At 34.0% G+C, this 19071-nt stretch overlaps 2 protein-coding genes across 2 annotated transcripts; both read right to left on the reverse strand.

The window, feature by feature from the left end:
• Positions 1 to 4838: 4838 nt before the first annotated feature.
• LOC120258002 (ABC transporter G family member 25) lies at positions 4839 to 7329 on the reverse strand. Its single transcript, XM_039265335.1, has 4 exons — positions 7215 to 7329; positions 6281 to 7121; positions 6059 to 6199; positions 4839 to 5980 (listed from the first exon to the last, which is right to left on the reverse strand). The coding sequence occupies exons 1-4, from the start codon at positions 7287 to 7289 to the stop codon at positions 5136 to 5138; spliced, it is 1902 nt and encodes a 633-aa protein (XP_039121269.1). The 5' UTR covers positions 7290 to 7329; the 3' UTR covers positions 4839 to 5135.
• Positions 7330 to 17570: 10241 nt separating this feature from the next.
• LOC120259082 (dirigent protein 19-like) lies at positions 17571 to 18472 on the reverse strand. The gene has a single exon (XM_039266620.1). It carries the CDS (start codon positions 18297 to 18299, stop codon positions 17736 to 17738), a length of 564 nt encoding a protein of 187 aa, XP_039122554.1. The 5' UTR covers positions 18300 to 18472; the 3' UTR covers positions 17571 to 17735.
• Between the last annotated feature and the right edge of the window lie 599 nt (positions 18473 to 19071).

Below are 19071 nucleotides of genomic sequence, written 5' to 3' on the forward strand. Positions count from 1 at the left end.
CCACTAGTTAGAAATGGACATGAAAATAATGATGACATAGCTAACTTTCTTTTCTATTCCACCATTCCTCATGCATACAAAGCATTTGTTGCATATTTGGACACAATGTCTATACTGAAAGATTGAAAGTTATCAAGCATAATCCCAAGTGGTAAGCAGTAATGCTAGAGAAAACTTAATGCGCTTGCAAAGAACAATACTTGGACCTTATACCTCTTCTCAAAGGTAAACTAGCAATTGGTTGTAAGTGAGTGTTCACTACAAAGCAAACACCATAAGGGAAAAATTTAATATTACAAGGCATGCCTTGTGGCTAAGGGATATGACTATACTTATTGCATTGCCTATAATGAGGCCATCGCAGTAAGTAGCTAAGATGAACACAGTGAGAACCCTGGTGTCACTCGCAGATTATTTTTAGTGGTTGTTGCATTAGCTAGACATGAAGAATGCATTTCTTAATTTATAGAGATTGATAAGAGGAAATTTATATAGAGATATCTCCTGTGTTTGACATGGAGAAAATTGTAGGCAAGGTTTGTCAACTAAGGAAGCCCCTCTATGGACTTAGGCAATCCCCTTGGGCCTAGTTTGATTGATTCAGGAAAACTGTTTGTGATATGGGATACCAACAAAGTAATGTTGGCCATATAATGTTTTTACAGACATCTTGGAGGCTGCATTCCTTTATTACCAGTATATTTGTTGATTATATTATTGATGAGTGTACAATTTTCTATTTATTTTCTATCATTTTGTACACTCATTGGGCATGTATTAGAAGTATATTGTGGAATTCTACTCTAAACATAGTGTGTTTTATATACTCACGCTTCGAGCAGTACTTAAAGACAAGAGAGAACCAAAATAAGTATTCTAGACCCTAAATGAAGAAGATTGAGCTCTCTCAACATCAACTAGATAAGGGCAAGGCAAATCGGATGGCTTACTAGCAACTTACAGCCTGCCTTACAGTTGTAAGCCTCTTCTAGAGAACTTTATGGGCATGCTTATACCCATAAGGAGGAGTTTAGAGTCAAACAAGAGGACCTTATGGGAAGTACTTATGCCCGTAAGGAAGCCCGTAAGGATCATCCTGAGGAGTTTACGAGTAGAGCTTATGCTCGTAAGGGTAATCATAAGGGCAGCACAATGAAGCTTACGGTCCAGTACTTACGGCTATAATCTGGACCATAACACAAAATAGAAGACCTTACAGATGAGATTTATCGCTGTAAGTGTTCCCGTAAGGCTCATGACCCATCATCTCTAGCTCCTTACGACCACGTCCTTACGCCAGTAAGCAGCCCATAAACAGCATAGTATAAATAGACCTGATAAGGATTTTTAGGGTAATCTTTTATTCTTTTCTTGGAAGCGAGGCTAGGAAAGAAAAAAAGCAAATCTCCAGGGGTCCAGAGGTAATTTTTTAAACGGATTTGAATCCATCATCAAGAAGAGGAAGATCATAGTCATCAAGCTTATCTTGGCGGTGTTCGCGGAAGGTTCCTTGGAGTTTCCGGCAATCAACCTTCGGCACGATTGAGAAGGGGTTTTAATGCTTAATTATGTCTATTCTCTTTGTGTCTTGTAAATTGAATGCTTACCCTCCATTAATTGAGGGTTACTTTCTTAGATGTTTGCGCATAGTTAAACTCTAGGGTTTTATTTTTTTACATTGGTTGTGGATCTTATTGATTTACTTATTTCTTAATTGCAATCTATGTTATTTGAATCTAATTGTGTGTTTGTGTTACTTGATTGCTATTGTGGTGAAATCTCTAATTATCATATTTGATGTGCTTTGTGACGAGTAGAAATACCCACCTAGTATAGACATGTCGTAATTAGAGGGGATTGTGAGTAAGCCTAGAAATAAGGTAATTTGGAGAATTCTTCTCCCTCAATCCTCCCTAGTGGGTTAACAAATATTTCCATGCTCTTTGCAATCATATGGAATAGATTTTAGGAGAAATCACATCTATATTCTATATTCAGATTAGGAGTAATTTCTTTTCAAGAAGGATTACTTACTTAAGCAATTCTTATTAACTCACATTGGGATTTCACAGAGTGTAATGCTATTGTGTGGTGACTGTATCAGCACTGTACTGATTCAGTTACTTTTCACCCTTGAAAGAGGGGTCAATATAATTTAGAAAATCTCTCGGTTCAAATAGGATTGTATGTTTAGCAACCTTTGTCCTGCACTTAACAAAACCCTAGAGGGATGCTATGCTCGGACATCATTTCTTCTCCTGACTTCTCTACCCCTTGTTTCATATTTCTAGCTTCCGTTTTCTAGTTCGTTTATTCACACACATTACTACTTTTGGTTATACTAACTTTCGAATTAGGGTAAGTACTAGTAATCTCATTCTTCCCTGTGGATAGACATCCTGCTCTTTAGCACTTTATTACACGATCGAGACATACACTTGCGACCCTATCAATTATGATTATAGGCGATGATGAGGGAAAGATTACTCAATTGAAGAAAAAAGTTACACGAGACATCGAAGTGAAGGATCTTAGACAGTTTAGGTATTTTTTAAGGAATTAAGGTCGCTCAATCACAAAAGGGCATTACTCTTTCTCAAAGGAAGTATGCTTTGGATTTGCTCACTGAGAATAGTAATGTTGGGATATATATCACTCAACAGCTACCTTTATGGAGCAGAATTGGAGGATCAATGTAGATGCTAGAGAGGCAGTTGATAGAGAGAAATATCAAAGACTAGTTGGGCGACTAATCTATTTATGCCACGCTCACCCAAATATCACTTATGCTATGAGTATAGTAAGCCAGTACATGCATGATCTGAGAGCATGGCATATGGAAGCCATTTATCAAATATTGGGATAGTTAGCCTAGGGAAAGCCTTGTGGTTTAGAAGTAACAAGCACATGAAAATTGACACCTACAGTGACGCAAACCTGGTGAGCTGTGAAAATGGCAGAAGTCCACCTCGGGATATTTTGTGTTTGTAGAAGGAAATATGGTGTCTTGGTGGAGCAAGAAATAAGTTGTGGTAGTACGCTTAACAACGGAGATAGAATATCAGGCAATGGCATTTGTGTTATGAGAGATGTTTTGGCTACATATTCTTGTGGTATAACGTCAAGTGTATTGGCATACTTTTTTTAAGCTATTTTGTGATAACCCGTCAGCATTGGATATTACTTATAATAATCCAATGCAGTATGATCGAACGAAGCATATGGAGATGATCAGTTCTTCATCAAAGAAAAGCTGGATAGTCAAATACTAACGATTAATCATGTAAGAACAATAGGGCAATTAGTTGTCTTACCAAAGGTCCTAGTTCTATAGCTCTTACAAATCATTGCAACCAAATGGGTATGATTGATCAACTATCTCCCATCTTGAGGGAGTGTCAAGAGAGTTGTACAGCTGGGTTGGTATTGAATTATGACCCACATCTGTTCTTTAAATAAAGAAGGGGGTGTCTCACATGTGACTAATCCCAACAAAACAACTTCTCAACAGTAGTCAACAAAAATAAAAGAAAATAAAATTTATACTGAGCATTATTGGGAGACATCTAGGAACATTCTATCATCGCACAAGCAGTTTTTCCTCTTAAATACAGAACAAAACAAAACAAAAATGTATTGAATAAGAGAAGATATCTTCGTGGAAATGAAGAGACTTGCTTCATTCATGTTCCAAAGCTAGTCATTAATGGATACCATAGTTTTCAGTTCAGTACAATCTATACGGAGAATTTATATAGGTTCCCAATCCTGTTTACAGCCATACTGATCAGGAGAAATAGCAGAGACTTACAAGCATAAATAAGAAGCTTAGGGATGAGTAATTGGCACTTGTGAAGGTGAAGGTGGCGGGGAGCTGTAAGGCCTATGATCTTCCCAAGAACGCCTGTATGTATAAACCTGCAATCCACCTACAAGAAGAAAGCAGAACCTATGCTTATTTTCAGGCTTTTGTTTGCAAATTTCAATTCATCGACAAACAATTCGCATGCATATTTCTCAAGGTTGATTGAACAGAAGTTTTATTACCTTGAGTAGGCTGATTAGCTGCATATGCTGTTTCCGAGAACACATGAGCTATGATGAATACGATGAACATTAAAATCTTACATGCAGATGCCATGTCCTGCCTTGCTTCATGATTTGGAACACTTCCTATTGTATAAATACTCTGTTCTCTAACTAACCAAGCCGTCATGAACATTTGAGTGGAAATTTCCCTTGTCTAGAGTCGTCTTGGACTGAATCTACGTTCCATTGAACAATTAATTTGGCAGACCTTTGTTTCCATACTTTGTAGTTGGTGGGAAGTTTCTCACATTGTTTGTGGCCATCTTTTGTTAGGTATATGTCTCAATGGAATTAGATGGTCATGCTTACTAATTTACATTAATTGACTACTTCCTCTTACTGAAGACTGCCATTTTTCTGCAATTATATATTGTCTTTCAAATAATTAAGCTCATCGAATCCTGTCTTTAAAGCCAAAACACAGAGCTCAATTGAATAGTGTTGTATCATTGTCTTTGAACCTATACTCAGATTGAGATTGTCTCATCTTCGAACTTATCCTCAGTTGAAGATTTGAATAGTGTGGATTGCTTAAAAAAATAAAGTCCGCAGTTTTCCAGGTGCTCTCTGTTTTTCTTTTTTCATATTACATATTCTTTTAATAAAGTTCATGCAGTTTGGACTGTTATGTGTATGCATGGTTTGAGCTTATCTTATCATCGTCAATTTCTTTCCGTTGCTGACAGCTTTTAACATCAAGTTGGCAAGGCACATGTTGGCCAACTTTTGTGAATTCATAATGTCAATTAATTTCTCTAAATTAAGAAAGAAATCTATTGCAATTCATGCTCTATGTTTAACATCCAAAGCGATTAAACATAGAACAGAAATTTCTTGTTGCGCTAAATAGTGAGAAGATTGACGATTAAAATACAAAACTTAAGGATGATGCTTTTCTATTTTCTCTTCCTTTTTTCTGCATACATGATCTGCAATTATGCTTCTTTGATATGGTCAAGTGGATAGCTGCAATCAGGCCCCTCAGTATCATCCTTTGATGAAGGCCTTTGCACCAGTACCTCTTTACAGCTCAAACTCTGTGTCTTTCAGACCTTGACTCGCCGAAGAGCAGCATAAGCCATCAACCTGTAACCGATGAACATGGAGACCATAACAATAATGCAAATAGACTCACTCACTGGTCCCTCCAATTCCTGTTCAACCGATCCCCGGCCTTTGTGAATTTGATCTAAGTGCTCTGTTTCCATGCCACTATACTGAACTCCAACAAGCAGCCTGTAACAATAGAAGGTGTAAGAAACATACTTCAACCATGCCATGCAGAAAGGCACATTCAGCACGTAAAAGCCGCCGGTGAGAAGAAATGCGAGCATTATAACAGTAATCATCGTCGATGCCTGCTTCGCATCCATGATTATGGCCCCAAGAGCAAGACCGAGACCTTGTGCAACAAGTACATAGCCTAGAATCACAATCAGAGTGAGCACAAATGCTTCCAAGTCTGGCCTGAGCCCTGTCATCCAGTATGCTACTATGGTAAACACAGTAGGGAGGAGCAACTCCATCGGTAAATCTCCGGCCAATCGAGCCATGAAATAAGGAGACAATGTGTACATGCCAGAACGCCGCTCCTTCATAAAGATTGCTCGATCTTGGGGGAACACAAAGACGGCATTGAAGGATGGAAATACGCCCCAAAAGATCGACATGAAGAAGAGTAGGCCTAATCTATCATGCACATTATGAATGTTCGATCTCCACCACATCGATCCTGCAAGCAATGCTGCCGCAAGAACTTGAAACACTCTCAGCGAATTAAAAGATTCGTATCGCCTTTCTTTTAGGCTTCGGTGAAGTAGAATCATGAACTGACTGAACCAGCCAATGCTAGCATAGTTTTTAAATTCCTTCTCCATCCCTCTCTGGTTCACTGATAAGAGGTAATGTTTAATTCAGTATATGAGAAATTAGTTTCCAAACTTGAACATGAACTAGTTTGATTAATTACCTGTATGCACAGCATGTCCATGTTCTTCATCTTCAATCAATTTTCTAACATTCGGAGCCACAATTCGGTTGTAGGACGACACCAGAGCTTGCTTCACATTGGACTTTTCAGCGTCACCTTGGTAATCAACTTGAGCAATCCCTGCATACATGATCTCTATTAGATATGTACCAGAAATTATAAATTTATAATAATTCAATGCAAGAGTCACTACTAACTCACCATTAGCAAGATCAAGCATGAAGTCCGCTGGATTAACCAAAAACTTCGGAGCATAACCAATGGACTCGAAATAACCAACGGCGTCTTTAGCACGACCGAAATACAAACACGAACCTTCGCTGAGCAGAAGCACGTTATCGAATAGCTGAAACACTCGACTCGACGGTTGGTGCACAGAAGCGGCCACCGTTCTCCCTCGCCGAGCAAGTCCTCCAAGCATGGCGACAAGGCGGTACGCCGCCGTGGCGTCTAACCCGGATGTAGGCTCATCAAGCAACAACATGCTCGGCCGTGTCAGCATCTCATGGCCAATGCTCACCCTCTTCCTCTCCCCGCCGGAGACTCCCCGGACAAACGCGTTGCCAATCACTGTGTCAGCGCACTTATCAAGACCAAGCTCCACCATGACGGCCTCGGCAGCGCGCACCTTCTCGGCGCGCGCCACCGTGCGTGGCAACCTCAACAGCGCGCAGAACACCAGCGTCTCACGAACGGTCAAGTGCGGGTAAAGCACGTCGTCTTGAGTTACAAACCCCGTTCGCCTAGTCACTGACTTGGTCATCTCCTTCCCGTTGACCAGAACGGTGCCACCATGCCGACCATGAAGCCTTCCCGCCAAAACACTAAGCAACGTTGACTTTCCACTCCCTGAAGGTCCAAGTATCGCCATCATCTCACCAGGTGACACCATGCCTGTGATCCCATTCAATATGGTTCTTTCCTCTTGTTCCACATTCCTCGCCGGCTTCTGGCCGAGTAAACGTCTGAAACCGCCACTGCCACCGCCACCGCCACCGCCGCCTCCGGCACCACGCTTCACATGAACACTTATGTCCTTGAACTGCATGCAAAGAAGAAAACCATGAATTCACGTAAAAATAACAATAATAAAACTAGAGAATGTAAAGATGAACTTTAGTTATATCTCTATCACCTTTAGAGTTATAGGCAAGCATGGAGTTGAATCTCCATTGCCACCATGTTCTCCTTCCTCACCAAGTGATGTCATTCTTTCACTCTAGGTTTATATGTATATATAGATGGCGTGAAACGAGCTAGATATATATATATATAGAGAGAGAGAGAGAGAGAGAGAGAGAGAGAGTTTGAGATGCAAGTATGAGAGAGGAGAAGAGGGGGAGGGAGGAGGGGGTATTTAAGAGGGAGGGAGGAGTGAGTGCATGGTGCATGACACATCAACCATGAATGGCCACAGGGTATGTGGTACGTGGCAACGTTAGAGAGTGGGGGTATCAAGAAAAGAAGGACCCCAATATTTCATGCTTTGCTTTTGTGACCTAAAAGGGAGATGATGGTTAGCTAGGGTTCAACTTTCAAGTTTCAAGGGCTCACACAAGAATATATTGCCATGCATGATCTGAAATTTATATCTATATATACGAATATTCTATGCATGTGGTCAAACACCGCAATAAAATGGTATAAATGTGGTTGCCTTGAAGTCATACACAAATCACATTGCATGGTTTTAGCTTATAGTTCAAGCATATATATGTACTCCTAGCCTCCTAGAGAAGCATCAAAGGGTTACTGTTTCCCATATTAAAATTTTTAGTGTCCAATGGCAAAACTATAAACATATATATATATATATATATATATTCTCTTTTAGTTGCATGTGGGAGTAGTTGCTAATGAACAGAAATGTGACATGTGGCATGATTGTCTAAAAAGAGAAAATTAAAACTCAACAAATATGATTAGATTAAGGGAAAAGAATGCATATCATTGTGTACTGAAGGTACATGCACTAAATAAAGAATCACTTTTGTGTATTAGGTTTAAGTATAAGAACATCTTTGGTCCTCTCTCTGTCATTTAACAACTCATATGCATCTAAGGGTGCATGAACAAGGGTCAACATAAATATCAATCAATAATATCAAACTTTTTAAGGTCTTATTAGTAAAAAAAAAAAAAAACCACTACAAAAGGATGAAGATAAGCAAACAGAACGCACGTGGGATGCGTATCGTGCTCATCTGTTCCTCCGCCACGTCATCCACCGCACGTGGGACTTTTTCTAAAGTGTGGGTCCCAATCCCCACTAACAACAACAGTGCAACACGTGTCCTTCGATGCCGTAAGGCCGGGAACGTGCGACCCACTATTAAAACCCGGAATAAAGATAGAAATTATAAAGTAAGATATCATTGGAAATGCAGAAAAAATAACTATAAATAATAATAATAATAATAATAATAATAAATAAATAAATAAATAAGTATTGTTATTAATTTATTTGTTTATCTAAAACTATAAACTATGTAATAATAATATTTAAGGGCATGCACTTCGATGATAATTCCCAATGAGAAGAGTTCATGAATATCATCCTGTTCTTCATTTAGGGATTACTTGTCATGCATATATCTTGCCTTTGAAAACTTTTATCAATGTTTTTGTGCTTTTTGAATGAAGAGATATCTTAATCTTAACTTTAAAAAGCTTGGCTTGCCCAGCTGTTGATTCTTCATGTTCGTTCACTATTATCCATTCAAATATTAGGGTTAGGGTTAGTTTAACATTAATAGTAAAACATACCAAACTATGGAAGAATCAAAGAGCTTGTTATCATCTTGTTATGAACTTCCTAACTGTTATGCATGGCTTAACAGTTTGTTTAATTATATATATTCCATTTGGAAAGCAAGATCTTCTTTCTTTGATCATACTGCATTAAAACAGTTCATGTTTTTGTCTGAGTTTTTGATTGGTATAAAAATTGAAACTCTTCATGAATCTCACACCTTTGAGATCTTTCCAAGATTCTTTTAGTTTCTTTCTCAATGTATCTTAAACAGTTGCATGCATGTTATAAAGAAGTTGAACAACTTTGAGAGTGACTTACACTGACCTAATTAATGGCATCACCACTATACATCTTTAAGATGAAAGTCAAGGATTGAAAACTTTCTACGGGACCCATATATATATCTAGAAATATAAATATATAATTGTGAGCATTCAATGTAGCACTATGCATGGTTTGACTTGTACCATATATTGGAATTTGGGTCAAATAAGGTCATTCCACTTGTGCTATATGGTTAGTCAATAACTATGCTTAACTTTTGATCTTAAAGGAGGAGTACTAGTACATGTTGATAGTGTGTGCCCATGCCATTATAAAGGAAGCACAAATGCATGCATGATATATAATATTAGCTTTCTAGGTCAAGCAAAAAAAAAGCCATACATAATTCAACTCACCAATTTTTTTTCCTTTCTTTTTTTTCCCAAGTTTTACTTTGTTAAACTTTTGAGATGTGTTATGATATTGCATGCATTATTTTTGTTCCACTAAGTTGTATTGAAAGAATAAACACAACGAACAAAAGTGATGACGTGGAAACTAAGAGAGGGAACAAGTGTCATATATATATTTTGAATGAAGTTGAGCATATTATATGAACACATATGTCTTTGTGAGTTAGTGGATGTTATTTGAGATCATATCTATCTTGTCAATGGGGACTTAGTTGAGTTGGATCCAACCCCTTAGTCCTATACCATCTCCCTTCTTCACTCTTTAGGAGACTCATCACTTTAGTTTTTCAGACCTCAAAGGCTGAAAAGCCACAACTAAAACATGCTTGTCCCTTGGGGATTCAACACCTAATAATAGCATTAAACTTCTTTTATCTTGTCTTTGTGAGGTGACATGCCTAATTTTTGTCTCCTTATCCTTTATTCATGCTTGATACTTGAACTTGTTTATTAAAGCACAAGTGTATGATGATTAATGAGTATATATGTAGGTTTTTGGGTTACCTATATAGGTCATTGCTTTCTTTTGAGGTCAATATAATTGGAGTGATTGGTGGAGCACTAGCTAAGGGTTTCTATGCTTTATCAACTAAGTGCCCTAATTTTACTTAACTGCGTGTTAACAGGTGTAGGGTATCCAATTTGGTTGGTGAAGAGATTGACACTTGGATTTTTCATTGGGGAAAGACATGATCAAAAGTTAGGGGTATTTCCAATAATTTAGTGATTCTTTCTTAATGAATGAAGTTACCTTTTTTTTTTTTCTTAGCTAGGATTTTAGGGTTTAGGGTTAGGGTTTGGCGAAGAGAGTGAAGTTATTATCAGAAACACCGCACTTGTGTGTAAGTGTGTGTCTGTGTGTGCAATCAATGGGATTGGGGCTAGGGTTAGGGTTAGGATTAGGGTAGGGTTTAGGGAAGAAAGTGAGAAGTTAGCAAAAACAAAGAACTTAGTTAATTGGATAATTAGGGTTTGTAATATACTTCATGTCACTTAATTTTTTGAATCATAGTTATGAAGGGAAAATAAAGTTAAATTTATAATCAAATAGATCACATTTGAAGTATTGCAACATCTCCTTTGTTGATTTATATTTATAGATAACATATCTAAGCCTTTTAATTTGTCAGATAGGCGGCCGGCCCATTATAAAAATTGGCCCAAAAACTCATCGAGATTATTTTTAAAAGTGTTTGTGAAAATTATAATGATTTAAATGATTTTTGTGCTTGAGGTATATCATTAGTTAGATCCATATGAATTTATATAGTCAGAGAATGATTAATTAAGAGTGAGAGAATCATAAACTTCTAATTTATTTTAAAGATTAAACAGAATCATTACCATAAATAAAATTTATATATAAATATAATTTTGATCATGCTCTACTCTAATCTATATAGAAAATTCCTTGGTTGGTCACCTCTTTATTTATTCTTGGAAGAGAACCACAAGCATGTCTTTCTCCCGACCAAATTTGCTTTCATTTTTTTCTTGGTAATTAGATGTTCATCATCATCAGAATTTATTCTTTTGCTCTTTTTCAAGAAACCTTAATGTTCATCATTACATAGATAATTATAAAAAAATTTCTATATATATTGAAAAGTTTGATCAAATAATCATTATGGGAAGCCACTCATGTTAGTACTATCATCTTTAATTTATTTTCTTTTAATCACTCTCAACGTACATTTTAGGTTGATCCGAGAATTAATATAACTATATTGAGTGAAGAACTATCAACAAAGATGAAAGAAGTAAGGATGGCAATAATACCCATACCCAACCCAACCCGACCCAACCCGATCCGAGTTTGACGGGTAAAACCTGATTTGACCGGGTTTCGAGTCGGGTTCGGGTAAAACCCAACTTGTATGAAACGGGTGCGGGTGCGGGTATGGGAATTCTAATACCCGACCCGTACCCGAACCCGAACCCGTACCTGACCCGAAATTAAAATTACTAAAATATTTATATAATATATATATATATATATACTCATATGTTCTACAACTTAACAATTTAGGGTTTTTTATTTTTTCTCTTTGTTTGGTCTTGTAATTATATAATAATTTTATTTTATTTTATTTTATAAAAAATTATAATTACTTTTAAGTTATTTTTTTTATAAAAATAATATATTTTTTATTAATTTTTTTAATATTGGGGCGGGGGCGGGTATACCCGCGGGTACCCGATTACCCGTCGGGTGCGGGTGTGGGTTTGGGTTTTTAAAACCCGTCGGGTTCGGGTTCGGGTTCGGGTATATTAGTGGGGTATCGGGTACGGGTATAGGTATGGTAATACCCGCACCCGACCTGACCCGTTGCCATCCCTAGAAAGAAGATTCAAGAGTTCGTCCAAAAATGCTTTTCAATTCATTAGATGGAGTGTTGGTTCCAATGAATATTTGAAGTGCAGAGAAAAATAAAATAAAATAGTGCACAAGTTTTCAAGGTGTGTGGGCAACACTTTAGAATGAATATATAAATTGACAACCGCTAAAATTAATATATAAATCATTGGAGCTTATGAGTTTAAAAAGAAGGGGTTTTTAGGGATTTCTAAATTAAGGGTGTGTTTTTGGCAATATTGCAAATTTATGAGGTTTTTTTGACAATTTCCACTAAATAAAACCCCTGAGAGATAGAGATTTTCAAAAAATAAAAATAAAAATCTAGAGAAAGACAAAGAGGGAAAAAAATAAAAATAAAAACACAGAGAAAGAGAGAGAAAAAGGTTATAGAGGTGTTCATCGGTGACAAATGGCTCTTACAAGGGATCCATTAGATCCATTTGAACAATGGCGGAGCTAAAAATTTTAAGGTACGGGGCGATTTGCAAAAAAAAAAATTAATTAATAAAATTTTACATTTTTAAAAAAATTATTTATATGTTAATTTACAGTTTAGTTTATAAAAATCAGATGTTAAATAATCATTTTTTTTTATAAAAACTCTGATAAAAATATAATTTTTATATATTATATAAACTAATTTGTAAAAATCAAAAACTAAAACATATATTTTTATAAAAGAAATATATACTGTATAAAGTAATTCATTAAGTAATTTATAAAATATTAATAGATCAAATTAATAATTTTTTGTAAATATTTTTTAAAAAAATATTATGTTTTAGAGGATAGGAATTAATTTGTTAAAAAAAATTTAAATAAAAATAAAAACCCTAGAGAGAGATTTTTAAAAAATAAAAATAAAAATCTAGAGAAGAGAGAAATAAAAATAAAAAGAGAGAGAAGTAACACCAATGAACAATATTGTTACTGCATCACTGTAACACTATTTAGTATTTGGTGTAGAGATTCGACAATGCATCTTGTCCATCATTGCATTATGACAATGCCAATGAGCTACCAGTGGCATGCTCGATGTATACTTTTTATACAAAAAACTTTGATATATATATATACATATATAGATCGAATAATCAATATTATGCGGCTAAGTCACTCATCTTAGTCCTAGCTATTATGTTTTATTTTCTTTTAATCACTCTCAACGTGCTTTTTAAGATGATCATTGACTAATTAAATTAATTAAGCTACATTGACTGAAGAATAATCCAAAAAAATAAGAAGAAAGAAGATTTCCATAGCTAGTCTAAAAATGCTTTTCAATTCATTAATTAGTTGGAGACCAAAAGCGTTTCATCTAGAGTGTCTAATAAATAAGGTTGTTGAACTAACTCAATAAAATCAATGAATCAAACTGAATTGAAAAATATTTAACAATTTGGTCCCTTTCTTATTCCAATTGGCTCAATTCAAAAATAAATTTCAAATCTTTTAAAAAAATTAAATAAAAATCAAACAAAAGTTTATAAAAATATGAACTCACAACCTCCATCAAAAATAAAAAAACTAAATTATCAAATACCTTAATTTTTATTTTTAAATAAAAATAAGAATTTTTTAATTATAAATAATCTATCTCATCTCAAACAAATAAAAGCCCGAATATAACTAAATTATTTTCTATTCAATCTAGCTAGTCTTCTTAAAAAATTTAGTTATTTATTTCAAAAAAAAAAAAAATTTAGTTAGCTTTGAGTTAGGAAATATTTAACTTGATTAATTCAATTTGGTTAAAAATTATACTCAAATGGAATCATGTCTATGAACATAGCTATTTATATATTAAAGTACCGAATATAAAGTTATATATATAAATATATAGCCATTGATCCAATGAGAGTATAGAGAATAAATTAGGTAGGAAAGGCATCATGCATGACATCGAAGTCAAAGCACTAGAATTAAATATATAGACCCAATGGGGTCTGTGAGTTTGAAATATTTGGCCATTTATGTCATAAGTCAAAGTCTTGTGTCAATCCTGCAATAATTAATACAACTTTAATTAATTCAGTCCTTAACATATTTAAAATATTAACATTTCTTTTCCTCTCCTATGGAAGGAAATTTAATTAATTCAGTCCTTAACATATTTAAAATATATATATATATATATGAAACTAAAGTTTTTTAAAATTTTATTTTTTTATTATATTGCTGCGCAAAGCGTGGTAGGCCTGCGCCGGGGGAGCACTTCCCGGTCGGATCTCATTGAGCCACTCTCAAAGAAGGGCTACTTGACTCTAAAGAAAGTATTTTAGGACCTTTTTAAGCTCGGTCTTAGTTTGAATATTATACCAAGATAGTATAAAAATCAAATTTTCATATGCACAATTTAACGAGAAACAATATATAAATAATATATATTTATAGACAAAGAAAGAGAGTTATGAAGTATAGCCAAGTAGATTATATATTTTGAAAACTTGAAATTCGTATCCAATCAAATAGATTTAAATTAAATTCTAAAAGCTTTAACACTTAAGGCTGTTTGGTTGCATGTAAATAGGTGTAAATGGCTATGATGTAAGTTGTTTTACATATAAAAGTGTGTTTGGTTGACTGTAAAACATCACTTACATGTAAAAATAATTACATCATGATAGTGTTTTACTATATTTTGACTTACAACCAATTTGGCTATAAGTGGAAATGTAGCAAAACAAAGGGTTACCATCACCCCTTCAACTTTTTCCAACAACTCTCCATCAACAGCATCCATCAACGCCACCACCCACGACCTTGCCATCATCTCCATCAACGCCACCACCTCCGACTCCTTCACCTTTGATCCCATCATCTCCGCCTTCCTCTCACCAAACTTTGACTCCATCCGCTTCTTCTCCCAAGCCCTAAGCTCCAGATCTGTAGCTCCTTCCTCACATTCTTCTTCTTCTTAAGATGGAACATGAACAAAGGAAGTGAGAAATGGCTTTGCTAGGGTGGAGCTGCTGGCATTTATAATGTTTAATGTAGTATGTGGGAGGAACAATAATTCTTCATGAGTTTTCTCTTCATGAGCCCTATATATTTCTTTTTCTGTATTTTGGGGTTCCAATAATTTTTTAGGTAGCTATTACTTGGGAGAATGTTCAAGGCAATCAATTTGTAATTTAAAAAGCATGATCTCTTTGCTTATGTTATTATTTTGCAACAAAGGTTAAGAAAGAGAAAACCATTCTTTCTCAAAATATTGACTAACTAATGGATAAGCAAGGGATAATGTTTTTTTCTTTTTTTAAAATAAGAGACTTTATTTTCAAGAGTAAATAAACCCATCTTTTGAGCAGTATTAGCTTATACTAATTTGAGGAATAAGGTTTTTCATCTTTTTAATATTTTTTTTATTTTTAATAATAATTTTTTTCCAACTGCATAAATTTTGTCATAGATAGAATTCTAACTTGAATTTGATATTAACATCATTATTAATAATAGCTAGGCAAATTCCCTTGCTTCGCTTCGTTTTTTTTTTCTTTTTTCTTTACAATTTTGATGGATTTAAGGCAATATTACATATAGACATAATTTGAAATAAAATAGTTTAATTAATGAAATTATAAAATCATGCAGAGAGTTTTTAAGAGAATAAATAAAGCAAATGCAAATGAAATAATAGTCAACAGAAGAACTATTCAAAAAATAAAAATAAAAAATAGAATAGAAATGAAAAGGTGAAGAAAATTTGATTACACATTAATCGATATTACAACCTCTTCTATAGCTCATTAAAAAAAATTAAATCAATGATCATATTTTAAAAATACATCTAGTTTCTAGAGTTTCAATATCTTTCATCATTTAATTATATTCTATATTTTAATATCTTTAATTTTTTCTAATTTACTTAGATATAATCCAAGATAAATGGCGGGTTTCAATTATGACATGCAAAATGACTAAAAAAATTTATAATTTGATAACTCCCTATAGGCATACATTTATCACATAACAAATATTTTTCAATCACTATAATTGGTTTTGAAAAATTCTTATGGAATATTTAATGTAAAAATTAATAAAAAAATAATTAAACTTTTTAGATTACTAATTTTCATAATTAATTCAAACAAATATTCAAGTTAAAGCGCAATAATATTTTTTTAAAAAATCATAATTATTCCTTGAAATGCTTTCAAGCCAGATTATACATCTACTTCAAATATATGTGTTAGTTCCCTAGATGTGGTTTGTGGTTTTAGATAAACACTCAATAGTCTTCAATCATACCATTGATAGGTATTTTCTTCAATTAAGCTCCATCCATATTTAGTCTTCAATCAAATCACCCTAAATATGGCTCTTTATATGATCTTGTTTTTCAAGTTGTAATACATTGCCAAAAAAATAACTCCACCAAGATCTTTCAAAAATATTTGCCTCCAAATCAAGACTCCTTGCCATGTCATCGTGCCTTGCCATGTCATCAATTATGCCACGTCATCTTGTCTTAGAGTCAAATTATGCCAATTATAGTGCGGTTGCACTAACAATATGTATAGATGATAATAACAAGGAAAACAATAATCACAGCAAGAATAGTAGTATTAATAACAATATTAGTAATAAAGAATATAATCAGATATATTTGATATTAAGCTAAAGGATGGAGAGTTAAATTAATTAATGAGAGTTAAAGTAATTAATATTAGTATTAACACTGAATTAATTAATTTTTAAAATTAATATTAACCTTAAATAATGAAAGTTAAAGTAATTAATAATTTTTAAAGATAAAATTGAATGTTAGTATATAATTTAAACATTTATAAATAATATTAAATAACTAGTCTTAACAATATGTAATAATCTTACCACTTCACTTACATGGTAATTATACCCCTTAACTTACATCAAACCAAATAAATAAAAAACAAATACATCATTTCAAATTATAGCAAACCAAACAACTGTGATGTAAGTTAAAATACAGCATTTTCACTTGCACTGTAACTTTACTTACATGTAATTTTATTTATAGACAACCATAGTACAATCCCTTACTGATATACATTGATGGAATATCAAAAAATATATAAAGTCTAATTGTTTATATTTAGAGAAAAAAAAATTGAGTGTATATCCTCATAATCTTAGGAAACTTTTTATTAACTTATATATTATGAATAAAAATTAATTTATAAATTATATTTTGGTACAAAATTTTTTGTGTAAGATATTAATTTGTGTATGCATTTTAACTTCAACTCATGTAAAATGAAAATACAAATGTCACGAACGAATGACATTGTGCACACTTGAATAATTTGTTTATTTTAAAAAATATATATTTATAAAAATAACAATTGGGTCTTAATTTCTCTTCTTAAATTTCAAGGAGAGAGAGGCACAAAGGTATATAAATAAATAAATAAATAAACAAAAATAATCAGTGGAGTGCATTAGCCATTGCCATTTCTAGACAATGCAAGCAAAAGCGCCCACATTTTAATATTTTATGCCATGAGCAAAAGAACATCAAATGCATTTAGTGCACCCACCATTATAATTATATATATATATATTTTTATATGTGGTTTCATTATCTAAAATAAAAGCAAATTAAAGAAAAGGTAAAGCATCAAATAAAGCAATGATTCACATCCCAAAACAACAAAGAAAAAAAACAAGGACAAGATCATTATTTTATATGGCCCCATGCCATAATCAATGAGCCAACACTAAACACTCTACTCAAACAAGTAAAACATACATGATAATTAAATAAATTAAAAAAAGAAAAAAAACCCACAAATTAAGATTAAATTATTAAAATGAAGTCAATTAATAATGCATTACATGCACATCATACTTGACAACAGCATCACCAGTAGTCATATTAAGCATGCTAGTCCTGGCCTGAGCATAACCCTGAGCCCACCGGAAAAGGCCACTACCGCCGATGACCGGCATCTCACGGACTTCAGTGAAGACCTCATTCCGGCCAAGAATAGTGACAGTGCTGCCATTATACTTACCAGAAGTGAAAGCAAAGTTCATGGCCATCATGAGCCCAACATACTCCATAGAAGTGGAAGCATAAAAGCCCTGAGCACGGCCGACGAGGTCGGAGGACATGGTTGGGCCTTTGGTGAGAGGGTTGTCGATGATGCGGACGAGGCCGAAGCCGGTGGTGGAGGTTTTGGTGGTCGGAGCTTGGGCTACCATGGCACCGGATGGGTTGGGGCCGCTCATTATGTCATGCCAGTACACTGTAAAGTGTGTTATCTTTTTCTTTTTCATTCTTTTGAGTTTCTCTGATGAAGATGATGATGATGATGAGGTGGTGGTGGTGGTGATGGTAAGGAAGAGGAGGAAGAGGAGGAGGAGAGGGAGAGGTTTAGCCATTAATGGAGAAGTTGAGGATGGCTTAGCTTTGTGTGGATGTATGTGTGGATGTGAGCAAGGACATTAATGAAGGTGAAGGAAGGGAGTTTATATTTGAAGAAGGTGGTGGTGGGGTTGGTGGAGACTGATGTAAAAGTAGGGGAAGGAGGAGGTTTTGGAAGTTTTTGTTGGTGAGGGAAGACTCAAGAGGTGTGGACATGATTGATGTTATTGCATGTTGTTTGTGTGGTGGTGGTCACTGGTCAGTAGGTGGGTTGGTTGGGTGGGGGAGGGGGTGGTGATTTTTCAATGAATGGCATTCATGTAATTTCTGTGGTTGTTTTTTATTATTATTATTATTATTATTATTATTATTATTATTATTATATTGACAAATCACTCTATATACATACTCAAAATCCTTTAGTCGGTTTTTGAAATTAAAAAAAAAAAAAATCAAACCGGTACTCTCAACTTTCAGTATGTGAGTTACCTGCACTACCACTCAAGGCAAAAGTTTATTTAAATTTTTATAAATTTTTCATGCAAAAATAGAAAAAAATAGGTATTCAAACTCCTATAAAAAAATTATATATGTGTTTAGTAAAAAAATGAATTATAAAATTTTCACAAAAGATGAACTATTTTTTATTTTAGTATGTTCTTTTCATTTATTCTAGTAAAAAATTAAAAAGAAAAAAATTAATTAATATTTTTTTAATAAAAATTTTTGTAAGTTAATTTTTTTAACAAATCAAAATGAAAAATTATAAGTTTTTTTCTAATAAAAAAA

The sequence above is a fragment of the Dioscorea cayenensis genome, chromosome 4 (genome assembly GCF_009730915.1).
Source record: "Dioscorea cayenensis subsp. rotundata cultivar TDr96_F1 chromosome 4, TDr96_F1_v2_PseudoChromosome.rev07_lg8_w22 25.fasta, whole genome shotgun sequence".
In the NCBI taxonomy this organism is placed as follows: Eukaryota; Viridiplantae; Streptophyta; class Magnoliopsida; order Dioscoreales; family Dioscoreaceae; genus Dioscorea; species Dioscorea cayenensis.